General features: G+C 42.8%; 1 protein-coding gene across 2 annotated transcripts in view; it reads left to right on the forward strand.

Annotated features, from left to right (window-relative positions):
• Positions 1–423: 423 nt before the first annotated feature.
• Positions 424–15,633, forward strand: part of LOC133425367 (fibronectin type III domain-containing protein 4-like) — a 58,344-nt gene continuing 43,134 nt past the window's right edge. For both annotated transcript variants that reach the window (XM_061716188.1, XM_061716189.1), the window contains exon 1: positions 424–561. In XM_061716188.1, coding sequence (XP_061572172.1) covers positions 480–561 — 82 coding nt within the window. In that variant the 5' untranslated portion in view covers positions 424–479. The remainder of the gene's footprint in view (positions 562–15,633) is intronic.

A 15,633-nucleotide genomic window follows, 5' to 3' on the forward strand; every position in this document is an offset into this window, starting at 1 on the left:
AGCAGCGTCGACGTGAGCGGCGTCCGCTCCGCGCCGCTTCCACTCCTGCGACCTTCCACCTGCCGCGGACGCGGACGCGGTCTCCCGACATCTCTCGACCTCTGGCGCCAGGGTGGGCGCAGGGAGAGCGGAGGACAAGTTGCTGAGCGGAGGAAACTACCTGTTTGCTTCCCGGGGAAGGAACACGCACCGACCCCTCGCCTCCTCCTCCGGTCTCCGCTGCCGCGGCTGCCGCGTCTGCCGCTCCTGCCGCTGCCGCGTCTGCCGCTGCCGCGGCTGCTGCGCCTACTGACCTACTTTGTGCAAGTTGGGAGCGAAGATGAAGATGAAGATGGACGTGGAAACAGCGGTGACCCCGCGGGGAGAGCTCCATTAAAACAAAGGAGGGCCAGAGGGAGAGGAGGAGGAGGAGGAGAGGAGGAGGAGAGGAGGACGGAGTGCTGAAGAACCAGAGGTGAGAGCGGGAGACGGAGCAGGTGATGACCGCGTCTCCTCACCTGGACGCCGGGCTGCTGCTGCTGCTGCTCGCCTGCTGCAACACCCCCGGGATGGTCGGAGGGAGTGAGTCTTCCTCTTTTTTTAAATCTATTTGAATGATTATTTGAAAAACATTAACCTTATTTTAAAACCATCTTAATTTAAATGTAATACTGGTGGACTCTGACATCAACGACTGCCTTTGTGACTGTTGTGGTCATGTGACCTTTAATGTGCCACTAATTAAGCATTTAACCTTATGTTGTTTGCCTTCTTTTATTTAAAAAAAGGGAAAATCAAGATATGGCTTTTTTGGGGTTTTTGGAGTTTTTTTCTGAAAAATTTAATCTAGAAAACACAATTTCCATTTTCAGGTTTTTTTTTCTGACAAGTTTAAAATTGTCTTTATTTTCTGTATATCAGTCATTTTCTAAATGAGTCTGAAGCTATTCATCCTGAGGATGGATTGATTCTTCTTCAGTACCGGTACCAGTGATGTGTAAAGACAAACCTATAAAACATCATTTCTACAGTTTAGATCATAATTACATATGTATAACGTTCATCTGCTTAATCTTGATTGATACATCAAGAATAGTGTATGTAGACTATACAATGAGACCAGAGACTGTCAGAGGAACTGAAGAACCTCTGTAGCATCATATCATCCAAAAATCCTCTTTCCAGCTACTGAAACCTCTGAAACGAGTCGTTTCAGAGTAGAAATGAGGACGAGCAGAGCTCGGCTGGGACCTGTGCTAACACATTTAGACACTTGCAGGCACCAACAGACGTTATAGATGTGAAATCTAGCTATGAAAACCAAAACTGCTTTTTTTTAAAACTGGGCTTTAAATGTGTTTGTTTTTGCTGCAAAGTTGGACATTTTAATATGGAAGTCATTGGATGATGACTCCCCTTTGAGGTCGCCCCCAAGTGGTCAGTAAAGGAACTGCGATTTTTCTGCCTAGGTGGAATTTTCGTGAGTTCTTCCTGAAGAATATTCAAACTTTTGAGGAGAACAAAACCAGATATTTAACATCCAGGAAGTCTGGCTCCGCTACTGATAACGCAGTGGAGTTTAACGCAGCTGCCAGTCACGTACTGGCCTCTCATCACATGAAGCACATCATTTCCAAATCTGCTTGTGTCGTATCTGTTATAATTATAATGGAAACAATGAATCAAAGATGTATGTGTCCATTTTTATTTGATCTAACTGCAGTTTACACATAAAAAAATCTCCTTTTTTGATGCTCATCCACTGGTGGTCCTGTTCGTCCAAACCCTCAGGGTGTACGGCAGAACTGAAATGTTGATTGCACTGCAATGGTTTAAAACAAAAAGCCTCTGAATTACTTTGTGGAAACATTTAATTAAGAATTAAAACAAAAAGTTAAAAAAAAACACACTGTCTGGATTCAGATATGGAAATCATAGCTTGTTACCTTAACAGTAAAGCTTGTTGGGTAAAGGATAAAACTTGATGTTATTGTCCTGGAAGCCATTAACAGGCTCATATATTCAGGATTTGCATTTAAATAAATAGTTTGGTTCTCTGAATGAGCAATGTACGATAGAGGACTGGTTTTTCTCTCAAATGGCAGCTACTTTTCATCATGCAGCGCTTTGAGTACACGACAGCGGCCCAGCTTTACATTAACGGATTACTTCGCGCGTCCACCTGTTTGATTTAAAGCCAGCGGAGCGATACTTTGCCCACGTTTGCGCCTCATATTTCAGCCCGACAAGCAGCTGTTGTAAAACTGTCAAAACTTAAATTGAATGCCTATCAGGGGATTAGACTTTCAAAGCGGTCTCTCTCTTCCTCTCTGGTTGGTTAATTAGCTGTTGCAGGGAAGCACTTAAATCACCACTGGGTAGATTCCTCCTCGCTGGACATTCACATGGGGGTTCATGCAAAGCAAGCTTAGGGAAGAAAGGCCCTGAAAAATGCTCTTCTTCTTGGCTGAATAACAAGAGGTGGCTAATCAGGGCTCACGAGGTTCAGTATTGATTTGTGCAATGATGCAGGCCTTTGTTTGGCCCCACATGGCCCGGACCACCTCCGCTCACGTCACAAACGTCTCGTCCTTGCCGCAGCGTAACATGCTGCTGCTCTTTGCCATCCCAGAAGTGTAATTGACCTCCACTCGCGTGGAGAAAACCAGCTCTTTCCTTCTGTATTATCTGCTGCGTCACACAGATGGCAAGCATCTGCATGCACGCTCCACAACGGTCGCATGTCGCATGTGAAGAGACTCCAGGAGGAATTTGAGCAACAGGTTGCCCTTATTGATTGAGCGCATCCCAGCAGGTTGTAGCTTTAAATGAAATTATTTCTTGAATAATTGATAAGCTGTAGGTCAGGTTGTACTTCAGCATCAAGATGAAACCCAATTTCTCTAAATTCTTAATGCATCACCTGCAACCAGGGGACTGTAACGAATGAGCTGCATCACCGCCGTGATACGACTCTTGCTGCTGGCGCTGCCGAGCCCAGGCAACTATCTGCCAAGTTATTCTTTTGAGTTGTTTGCATCTTAAACTGGCCTCATTTTTCACAAACTTTAAAGCAGCACTATGTAACTTTTCCAGCTTAATCTAATATCTCCAGAGTCATTGTGATGGTACATCAACTTCCAACAGGTTTAATGAACCTCTGTCATGGTCTGAGGGGTCTGTATCGCCTTCACTGGCACTATGTAACTTTGAGGAGCATGGTAGGAACCCTTCCACACTAAAAAACTACACATTTTTATGGTTTTGACTGCTTTACGGCATACGTCACTTCCCCCTCCTTCCCCATTCGTAGTGGAGACGAAAATGGGCGGGGCGTGGAGCGCAGAGCTCAGCAGAAGCTGGTAACCCGTTGCTGCGTTGTGGCTGCAGCAGCTCCACATAACAGACGTGGGGAAAAGATCAATAATGGTTTAACTTTTCACCGCTTTCCTGCTCGGAGGCAGAACCACGGAGACCAAGTATCTGAGATAACAGAGTGAAAGAGTAAAAGAGTCGTCGGCTCTTGGATCGCGGCTGTAACGACCAAACATAACCTTCCACACATGATCACAAACAAACACGCACACTGACCGGGTCGGATCAAAACACGGGTTTTATTCCCCACTTCGCCAGCTAAACGCAGTTGCTGGCCAGCTCTCTGCGGTGCAATTAACCCCAATCTTCAGATAAAACTAGTTTGTTGAGGAAAAGATATTAACTCTATTTGTAGCTGCAGAGGAAAAAAATAATCTCACGAGGAAAACAAAAATATTGCTCACGCCTCGGAGCCTCTTCAGCATAATATAGCAGTCAAAAAAAAAAGAAAAGAGAAGTAAAAGTGATACAAAACATGTACTGTATGTTGTACTATTATACAAATGTATTGAAACACATGGCGAGTTAAACATTTACCAAAGCAGCTGCCAAACACTCCTAAACAAGGTAGCCGGAGACGGTGGTTCTGCAGAACTGCGGCAGTAAATCCTCATCGGAGCTCCACTCTTTGATAGGGATTTCATATGGATCCAGACCGTTAATAATCATTATTTTCTCCATATACCGCTCCCTGGCTTCCTTGTTTAAGGTATCCCCGTAAATTCCAGTTCCTTTCCAGCAGTTTAACATCTTTTTTTTTGCGTTCCGTCTGTTCACTTGGTGAAACAGAAAAGTGTCCCGTATTCTCTCAAAACAAATGCATGCGACGGGGGCAGGATCTTTCCGGCAGTACGCGCTGGTGCTCATGGGAAATGTAGTGTTCTTTCTGGTAAAGCACTACCGCTTTTGTCCAAAGGAGCCGCCAAACTCAACAAAAGCTGAAAGTTACATAGTGCTGCTTTAAGGTTCAAACATTCCTATTAGCAGTACTCGAGTTGTAAAAAGAAATCAGGGGGGATGGTGGATTTTATCATATGGGGACAGATAATTTGTGCTGATTACAAATAATATAATACATTACAAATAATAGCACTGACCAAAACACCTGCAAAAAAAAGTGACAACCAATAACGAAGTGGTGATGTGGTGCTGCTCCGAGCAGATTAGAGTGACTTTCCATCAGAAATGAAAAAGCATTTTACCCTGCTGCTTCTTAATAAAAACCTCCCGCATCCACAGCCGTACTCAGTACTCGAGTTTGTGCTGATTACAAATAATATAATATATTACAAATAATAGCAGTGACCAAAACAGCTGCAGAAATACTGCAGGAATGACATAGCAGCAGTTAAATGCAGCCTTCTGTAAGCTTTAAATATCCACTGGGCTTACATCAAATACATCAAAACACAACAATAAAAAACACTTTTCTGAACTTATCAATATGACTCTGTCCTTCACAGGATAAGTAAAATGGATCACTGCAAAAACTCACAATCTTAACAAGAATATTTGTCTTATTTCTAGTTAAAATGTCTCATTTTAGTAAAAAAATCTCATTACACTTAAAACAAGACTCATCACTGGAAAAAACAACAATTTTCACCTGTTTCAAGTAGATTTTCACTTGAAATAAGTAGAAAAATCTGCCAGTGGAACAAGATTTTTTTGCTTGTAATTAGAAGCAAAAAAACCTGTTGCAAAAAAAATGTACTTGCAAGTTATTTTTCTGGTGTTATTTTTCTGATGATGACTCTAAATGTTGAAATAGCAGTAAAACCACATTCATTGATGAAATGACATAAGGGATGGAAAGGGGGGATGGCAGTTTTACAGGGGGGATGATTTGGACCGTTTTTATTCCAGGGGGGATGCCATCCCCCTCATCCCCCCTCATCCCCCCTCAACTCCAGTACTGCCTATTAGTTGCCTTCACTTAGTGAAAATACGCAGTAAAGGTTTTTTATTTTAACCTGTTCCTGACAGGCACTCCTGGTACTGGGGACAGGTGATGCAGATCATTCATGCCACTTTTCTTTTATTCATTTAAGACACAACACTGGGTACACAAACATGAAAAGGTCCAGCTTTAAGCCCATAAAAACAAGCATTTCCCAACACGTTCCCAGCAGTGAGGACCTGAGCACATTACAAACACACCAGCATTGAAAACTGGCACTGGTGATCAGCTGCTGTCTCCCACTAACAAAAGGTTAGTCAGAGATTATACTCTGCAGACTGCAACAGTGTAAAAATCACTCCTCTGCGGCAACAGCAGGCTGAGCTACGAGCTAAATCAGAGCAAAAAGAGACAAAGAAACACTTCACTGTCTAAATCCCTGCGCTGGATTCAGTCTTCCCTTTCATGTTTCGGAGTCATAAATCATTTTCTAGTGAAAAACTCCTTGTTATCCTAAGTCGCTGTGACATATCAAAGTACGATTCTTTCTGTTAGTGATGCAAACATACAGAAGAGGCAATGAGGAACCGTACAATCTTTCCTTTGTCCTGATTGGATAAGGAAGTGATGTAGATTTGTGAACTGTCTGTTGTTTCTATCGGCTCTAAAGTCTCCCAAATCTGTCAGACCATTCCTGAGGTTTGACCTAAATGTCAGTACTGAAGATGAAAACTGAAGGACACAACCCAAATGAGTTGCATTTGAAAAGAATGAAAACACTTTGTAAAAAATAAATAAAATAAATCCGTTTTTATAGTTTTGTACAGGTAGGATTACATGAACATTCCTCTTCAAATACCTGTAAAAAAGCTTTATGCATCAGGAAAAGTTCATCTTGGTGCAATCAATGGTGAGCACTAGCGGAGCGTGCGGGGGGGCAGGGGGGGCAGGGGGGGCGGCCGCCCCGGGCCCACTGCTCCTTGGGGGCCCACGCCGAAGAGGAAAAAAAAAAGTGTTCTGAATAAAATAAGGAAAGTTGGACTATATAACAATTGCGTTTTAAAAGTTGTTTAAAAAGTAAAAATGAAAGAAATAGTCCCTTCTCCCCTTGTGTGTCTGCCTGTCATGCACGGGTTCGTGCGTGCATGTTGTGTTTACTTTTAAGCCTGAACTAAGGTTCTGCGTTACACCAACGCACTCCCTACGCCGTAGGGTACGGCGTAGGGAGTGCGTCGCCGCGTAGCCGACGGCGTAGGCTCTGCGTTGGTGTAACGCAGAACCATAAATCAGCCTTTAGCCAGTTGTCGGATCAGAAATAGCATTAAAGCAGGAAAGTCATGCTGAGTTTCAGCAGCTGAAATGATTAAAAACTATGTCCGGGCTGCATGGATGAGGCCTCAAACCTTACCTTGCTCTCAATGGAGAGGGACATCGCCATTGATGAGAACAAAGTGATTGAAAGGTTTGCAGTGATGAAGAACCGGCTGATCGTTAAATGTGTACCCCCCCCCTCCTTGGATGTAAATATGTTTTGTTGTGGTTCTCTGCTCACCGCTGGATGAAACCATCATTGGTAAGCTGTCATAATTATTTCTGATAACATTGTCATGACGCTGAATATATGGCCTTTCCTATATTGTTTGTTGCTGTTTGACCGCCGTGCCTGATTGTGTTAAATACATGTCGTCCACATTGTAAACTGTAAACTGTCGTGTAGGTTGAACACGTGTGTCTGAATTATGCTACTCGGCGAATCCGACCACTATGGCTAAGATGAAAACTTAGCCTTAAAAATAAAAATATCCCCACGATAAGTCATAATTATGAGATAGAAAGTCGAAATTATGAGATATAAAGTTGAAATTATGAGATAGAAAGTCGTAATTATGAGATAGAAAGTCTTAATTATGAGATAAAAAGTTGAAATTATGATTTTTTATGTCATAATTCTGACTTACCGTGGGGATATTTTGATTTTTAAGGCTAAGATTTCATCTTATTTTTTAATTAAGATTATGTTTTAACGGGGATGTTTAGGCCTCAAGGACACATCTAGAATGCTTCGCCCCCCTTAGGCTGGGACCCCTGCTCCGCCCCTGATGGTGAGAGTTCTTCTTCTTTTCCACTTCAGCTTGCTTTTATTTTGTCTCCAAGGGGGATATTGGTTTAGTAGGAAAAAGAAAACATAAAAAAGCCATCTCAAGTACATAAAACACAAACACATAAAAGTATTTCAGGTGCACTGAGTCCAAAATCATCAGCATTGGTCAGACCTGGAGGAGGATGCTCGGCAATGATAATGGTGAAGACGACAACCTGTGGTTTCAGTACAAGTGTCTGTGTTTAAAATGGGGATGACTGCAGGGATGGAGGACTATTTGTCTTTAACTGGAAACCCGAGCCTGGAGGAAAGAAGGAAAGTACTGACATTCGTTAAAGCGTGGGCGAGCAGAACTGACGGGAGGTCTTTCTCTCGACCCGTCTGGAGCACAAACTGTGCTGAGATCCTGGTGACATTTTATTCATTTTCTGCTCTCACGTTGAGGTTATCATCCTCGCACATCAGTGGGAAAGTCAAAACAGATGATGTACGAGCTTTGCTCCATAATGGAGCCGTCTGCATGAAAATGGCAGAGCAAATGCTGCTGACTCTTCTCAGCCTGTAGTTGCTGAGACGCTCGTTTTAAATTAGCCATGTCACTTTTCAAGGCTAGGTTAGGATGGGCTTAAATTGGCCAATCCATTTTGCCGTTTTAATGAAAATAGTCATGTCTTAATTGGATTGGGGCCATTTTAAAAGTTAGCTGACATCACTGTTGGACCCTCAAATCAATACGATGCATTTATCTACTTAAGAGACTCTGTAAAGGAGCTTATATTCCATAAAGTGAGCCCATAAAAGTGCTTTGTGCTTGTCTTTCACTTGGAAAACTGCTGGTTGGATCCCCAACGAGGGCCGTTGGCGAGGCCGGCGCTGCTCCCTACATGGTCCCGTCGGATAAAAGCATCTGCTGAATTAATGTGATGTAAATCTTTAGTGGTTTCCCAAGAGATAAACTCCAGAAGAGCGGGAGCAGTTAAGTGAAGTGTGTCTGGCATTCAGAATATTTATAGATTAGTCAAAGTGGACGCTCCACAAGCACATTTCCTTCAGACGGTACAGTAGGAGGATCTGTTTGGGCTCCAGTTGGGTTTTTTCTGTCCTGGATCTCTCTGCGCCCACATGGAAGGTTTGTGAGCAGATCTGCTCTGCAGGGCCGACAGGAAGGAGAGCAGTGTGGAAACTTGTGCAGCACATAAGGGAGGGGTAGTAATGCAGCAGTACGGCCAGTACTGGAGTTGAGGGGGGGTGAGGGGGGATGAGGGGGATGGCATCCCCCCCTGAAATAAAAACGGTCCAAATCATCCCCCCTGTAAAACTGACATCCCTCCTTTCCATCCCTTATGTCATTTCATCAATGAATGTGGTTTTACTGCTATTTCAACTTTAGAGTCATCACCAGAAAAATAACACCAGAAAAATAACTTATTTGACAATTTTTACCTGTTTCAAGTAAATTTTCACTTGAAATAAGTAGAAAAATCTGCAAGTGGGACAAGATTTATCTTCTTATTACAAGCAAAAACATCTTGTTCCACTGGCAGATTTTTCTACTTATTTCAAGTGAAAATCTACTTGAAACAGGTGAAAATTGTTGTTTTTTCCAGTGATGAGTCTTGTTTTAAGTGTAATGAGATTTTTTTACTAAAATGAGACATTTTAACTAGAAATAAGACAAATATTCTTGTTAAGATTGTGAGTTTTTGCAGTGATCCATGTTACTTATCCTGTGAAGGACAGAGTCATATTGATAAGTTCAGAGAAGTGTTTTTTATTGTTGTGTTTTGATGTATTTGATGTAAGCCCAGTGGATATTTAAAGCTTACAGAAGGCTGCATTTAACTGCTGCTATGTCATTCCTGCAGTATTTCTGCAGGTGTTTTGGTCACTGCTATTATTTGTAATATATTTTATTATTTGTAATCAGCACAAATTATCTGTCCCCATATGATAAAATCCACCATCCCCCCTGATTTTTTTTTACAACTTGAGTACTGAGTACGGCTGTGGATGCGGGAGGTTTTTATTAAGAAGCAGCAGGGTAAAATACTTTTTCATTCCCGATGGAAAGTCGCTCTAATCTTCTCGGAGCAGCGCAGCATCACCACTTCGTTACTATTGGTTGTCACTTTTTTTCTCTCTCTTTTTCTGTTGCATCCCGAGCAGCTGATCATCCCCGTCCCCAGTTAAATGTGTCGCTGTGTTGAGCGGCACAGTAGTGCTTGACCTGCCGAGGACAAATCCTCCCATTACATAATGAGTGTGGTCATTTATCAGGAAATGAGCAATTATCAGTTGACTCACAGAAGCTTTCCTGGTAATTAAAAGCCTTGTGACATTTAATAAACACAATTGATGAACGATTCCTGAACACACTTGCAGGGCTCATGGAGGAAGTGTCCAAATCTTCTAAAATGTCCATTAGGAATTGCCAAAATTGCCACAAACAGAGAATCATGTCAAATAAAGGACACAAAATGCCCACAAATGGATAAAAGGGATAAACGATATCCACAAAGCATAACACTCTTATGAGAGTATGCAAAATATACACAAATTAATTTAAAACGCCCACAAAGAAGCATCAAATGCATGAAAAATGTTCAAAAAGAAGCTTAAAACATCCATGAATGGAATGAAATTCTCCACACACCCAGAAGATGTCTGATGCAAAATGTCCAAAAATAGGCATAAATTGCTCATAAATGGAAGAAAAAAAGAAGCAGCATGAAAAATGGATGAATGCATGTTCGTTGTCCATAGTTGGGGGGCAAAATGCTCAAAAATGAAAACAAACATTTTATCTGAGAAAACTGAAAATTGTTGCATATTGTCCACAAAGGACATAATGCAAAAGAAATGATGTATAATGTCCAAAAAATAATGTAAAAAATCAATGATGGGACTGAAAATGCCCACTAAAGAAATACACAATGCTCATAAATTGATGTAAAAGGTCCCGAGAGTCACAAAATACCAAAGTAAGTATGAAAAATGGTCATAAAGGGGAACAAGACAACTACACAAGGATTTTATACTTTTACTAGCGATATCCAGGAGAATCAAAATGATGTAAAATGTTTCAAAGATGTGCAACGGCACCACAAAGAGAGACTAATAGGCACAACATGACGACACGTGGAATGACCAGACGTACAGTGATGACAGAAATCTAAAATACAAAGAAACAAAACGACAACATTGAGGTTGAATGAAACCTCTGAGAGAAGCAAAATGATCTGAAACAGAAATAAAACTGGTTTCAGGGAGACCAAACAAGCAGCTATCGTTGCAGAATGACAACGATGACAAAGACGGAGGGTTTGCAGAGTCTTTCTTTTCTGAGATGAGTGAGGGGCCGCCGCGTCTGGGTTTGTCCGGGGCCTTGTAATCCACTTCTGATCTGGCCATGTATCTAATCAATTATGGATAGCTGGTATGGGAGCACGTGCAAAGTGAGCCATCCATCTCAGAAAGTGGTGGGAGCCATTAGCCAGATTAGTCTGAGTCAGTGGGTGAGCTGTTACATCACCCAGATTTACAGTTGACCGTCTGACTCCGGCCACAAGTCCAGTCACTCCACTCCACGAGGACTGACGTAAACGCCCGCCGTTACGAGGCGTGTTTTTCTTACGAGGCATGTTTTTGTTTGGGTCTGGTGGAGTTGTGGTGTTGCTGCAGTCGGCGCTGCAGCATTTGTTTCTGTCGTGGTGGAGCTGACGAAGTGTGTTTGCTCACAACTTCTCAGGATGGAATTAGGATGGAGAGCTGAGCACTTCCTCCTCATTTAAATGCATTAAAGCAAGCACAATTTAGATTAATATTTTAAAGCTCTGGGAAGAAACCATGCAGCTGTTAACTTTGGTGAGAGGCTCCTCTGTCTCTTTGTCAATTAATACCGTGCTGGTTTAAATGAACTCATATAAACTTCCCTCGTATAAAACATGGTGGTTTCTGAGGACCAGAACTGGTTGCACCTAGTGTTGTTGTTGTCAGCCTGTTTCAATGTTAGTTTTAGTCTAGTCTTTGGCTCAAGCTATCATTTTAGTTTTATTACTTTTAGTCACGTTCATTCTCCTTTTAATTCAATTCAATTCAATTCAATTTTATTTATATAGCGTCTAATACAACAGAGTTGTCTCTAGACGCTTTCCAGAGACCCATACCCAGAACATGACCCCTGAGCAGTTATTACATAAACAATGGCAGGTAAAAACTCCCCTAGTGGGAGAAAAGCCTTAAGCCAAACAGTGGCAAGGAAAAACGCCCCTTTAGGAGGGAAGAAACCTTGAGCAGGACCAGGCTCGTAAGGGGGGACCCTCCTGCTGAAGGCCAGACTGGTGGGTCAGGGACGGCAGCAGCACAGCAGGCAGGTGGAAGCAGCAACGGGATGACCAGGGGTGGGGACCGCAGGCCAGCACGCAGCTCCCGAAGCTCCGGCCCAATCAGCAAGTCCCAGGTTGGGGTGCAGGGTCGGGGAAAGGTTGAAAAGGGGCAGGGCCAGGGAGAGGAGTCTTGAGGGACGAACCTTCTCCCCCGCCCAAAAGGGGCCGTTACCCTGCCCCCCTCACTCCCACACTGCAGGTTCCGGTGTCCGGCAAAGGATGCTGCAACATGGACAAAAGAGAGAAAAGGGAGGAGAAGGGGGGGCCAGCACAAGAAACTACAGGAGCGACTCTGACACACTAAAGTTTACACTACCTAGAGATTTACCAACACCAGCTAGAGGTTTACTAAACACTAACTATAGGCTTTACTAAACAGAAAGGTTTTAAGTTTAGTTGTAAAGGTGGAGGTGGTGTCAGCCTCCTTAACCCAGATTGGAAGTTGGTTCCAAAGTAATGGTGCCTGATAGCAGAACGCCCGCCCTCCAAATCTACATTTGGATACTCTAGGAACTACGAGTAAACCTGCACTCTGAGAACGGAGAGCTCTGACAGGAACATAAGGCACTATCAGGTCTTGCAAATAATGTGGAGCTAAGCCGTTTTGGGCTTTATACGCAAGTAATAACATTTTAAATTGGATTCTGAATTTTACGGGTAACCAATGGAGCGACGCTAACACTGGAGAGACGTGGTCTCTCCTGCTGATTCCTGTCAGTACTCGTGCTGCTGCATTTTGGATCAGCTGGAGCCTATTCAGCAAATTACTTGGACATCCTGCTAACAACACATTACAGTACACTTTTAGTCGTGTCAAGTTTCAGTCGCATTTTAGTCTTATTTTAGTCAGAATTGTCAAGGACCATTTTAGTCAAAGATGAGCATTGTGTATTAACATCATTTTGATTCTCCTGGATATCGCTAGTAAAAGTATGAAATCCATGTGTAGTTGTATTGTTCCCCTTTATGACCATTTTGCATACTTTTGTTGGTATTTTGTGACTCTCTGGACCTTTTACATCAATTTATGAGCATTGTGTATTTCTTTATTGGGCATTTTCAGTCCCATCATTGATGTTTTACATTATTTATTGGACATTATACATTCTCCGTCACTCCATTTCTCTGCAGTGCAGTACCCCCCGCGACCGCTAATTCGCGATCTTTTCCTGAATGGTTTATCCGACTTTTCCGGTCACAGTGAAAAAAAATCACACATACACGAAGAAAAGAGTTCACAACTGCTTCAAACCGGAAACCGGAAATGCGTTGCTACCAAGCGAACCAATCACAGCCCTCTCGGTCTGCGTGTGGTCTGCGTCACCTCGACTCTTAGTTACAATTTTTGGGAGGTGCACGTCAGTGACGGCGTCAGTGACGGCGTCAGTGACGGTGTGTGGTCTGCGTCGACGCGAAGCACAGGCCGTAGGCACGGAGTCGTTTTGATGCAGAACCATAACTCAGCCTTTAGACAATGCAACCTTTTGTCAGGGTTTGACACTTCCCCCCAGTTTGTGACTTTCAGTTTCTGTCTTGCCCCGCCTGTGTCCCATCTGCCCTGATTGTGTCTGCACCGGTGTCCTGTTATCCCTTCAGTATATCTTGTCTTGTCATTCCTTGGTTCCCTGTCGGTCCGTACTGGTTCTTCCTCCATGTGCGCCAAGTTTTTGATCCCTGTTCCTTGTGTTTTTGATCCTGCAGCGCTTTGTTTTTACCTTTTGTTGGAATAAATCCTTTGTTTTTTGAGAACTCCTGCCTCTGGCCTCCCTGTTCTCCTGCACTTGGGTCCTAACAAACCAAACCATAACACCTTTATCTTGCATTTAAGCTGAAGCGCAGCAGAGAGGAAGGGGCGGGGCTTGAAAGTTATACTTGCTTAAAACCTCAAGCTAAGAATTTCTTCCCCAAGTTACGAAAACTTTGATAGAAGCATCAAAATAGACTAATGGGAGGAACAAAGCTCTTCATGTTAAACTGAGGCAGGTTCAATAGTCTGAGCATGAACTTGTTAGGAAACTACATTTATTTTTTACAAAGGTTGTCAGTAAATCTTGGTGAACGTGTTTATTATTAGCATAAACATTTTAGATTGTTAAAACTACAAAACTGTTAAGTCAGAATAACTTGAATAAACATAAATATGGGATTCAAACTCGTCCAAAACATGAAGGTCGAACAGGAACAAGCGGGAACAGAGTGTGCCCTCGCATCAAACTGAGCCACTATTTCATCCCGCAGTCAATAAACCCACAACCGTAGTCTCCTCCATCCTCTCTCCATCTTTTTTATTCTCCTCTTATCCTCCTTAGTCCATCCATCTCTCAGCCCTTCATCTGCCTCTTCTCTGGAAACCGATGGCTGCGTCTAATTACTCTCTGCTCCTCTCAATCTCCATCTTGCTCCCACCTCGGTCACTCATCCTTCCTTCTGTCATATTCCTGTCGTCTTTCCTCCACCTCTTTCCCCCCGTCTTCCCGGCTCCATCTAAGCCTCCCTCTCATCCCTCTGCTCGAGTGTGCGGTGTAATTGCAGAAGTCTGTTGGCTGTGCGATCGCTGCCAGATGAAAGCAGGTGGGATTTATCAGCCGTGAGGTGATGGAGTTGGTGGGGGGGGAAGAGGAAACACGGTTTCTGAGTGGGTTCTGTCTCTGCGGAGTGTGTGTTTGTGTGTTTGTGTGTGGGAGGAGGATGTCCTCCCACGGCTTGTTTTCATTATGTAAACACGTTTGCCTTTTGCAAGTCTGCGTGTCCTCTGTTCTCCGTGAAATCCTCTGTTTTTGCAGCTAATTCAAACGTGCTGAACGGTGTTTGCAGATGTGCAGTCGTGTGCAACAGTTGGGTCCCCCCTCGGTTAATCCTGCCTGTTGGAATGCACGCTTGGAAAAGCTTATTTAAATAAAAATCACCTGAGTGTAGCAGATCTTTGTGTTCAGCAACTAAAAGCTCAAACCACATGGAGGTTTTTCACAGTGGCATTTTATTGTTTCAGAGATTGAAATCACACAGGGAGATAGTTTGATACGAGCAACACTCAGCTCCTCCATGATGTGTTAGTTCTGAGCAGCATTAACTTTAGTTTCATGTCCTGAGGGACTTTACTTTCCTCGGACGTCCACGTGAGCTAGGGATGGGCGGTATGGACTAAAACATGTATCACCATAAATTCTGGCATTTATCCCGATAACGATAAAAATTACAATAAAAAAATACCAATTCAACTCCACCTTTGTAACTATAAATCTATCACCACATTCAGTCTTTGGAGCCAAAACACTGCTCTAAAAGATACTAAATGCTACTAAACTACACCAATTAAATTGAATTAATAAAAACCAATTAAATGAGTTACACCTGTACTGCAAAACTGTAATGACTCAGATCCTCCATGTTTGTTACACAAAAACCTCATCAATCGGAATTTTTCTTTCTTTCTTTCTTTCTTTCTTTCTTTCTTTCTTTCTTTCTTTCTTTCTTTCTTTCTTTCTTTCTTTCTTTCTTTCTTTCTTTCTTTCTTTCTTTCTTTCTTTCTTTCTTTCTTTCAGGCTCCTTCCTTCCTTCCTTCCTTCCTTCCTTCCTTCCTTCCTTCCTTCCTTCCTTCCTCAATCAGACTTTCAGACTTTCCAAATAAACTTTAAACAAAAACGTCATCAACAGGAATTTATCGTTTTTACCGTGAGATACAAATTCTTACCGTGGGGAATTTTTTTGATGGTTTATCGTGAACGGTAAAATATCGTGAACGGTAAAATATCTCCCATTCCTAACGTGAGCTCAGCTGTCCTGCTCCCGCCACACTCAGGCTGAGGTCTGGACTTCACCTCCATCATTTCAGAACCTCGTTTCTTTCCTTTTTCAGCCTCTCTGGTGCAGATTGGTTGGTGGTTTTGTTTCAG

The sequence above is a fragment of the Cololabis saira genome, chromosome 24 (genome assembly GCF_033807715.1).
Source record: "Cololabis saira isolate AMF1-May2022 chromosome 24, fColSai1.1, whole genome shotgun sequence".
NCBI classification, from domain to species: Eukaryota; Metazoa; Chordata; class Actinopteri; order Beloniformes; family Belonidae; genus Cololabis; species Cololabis saira.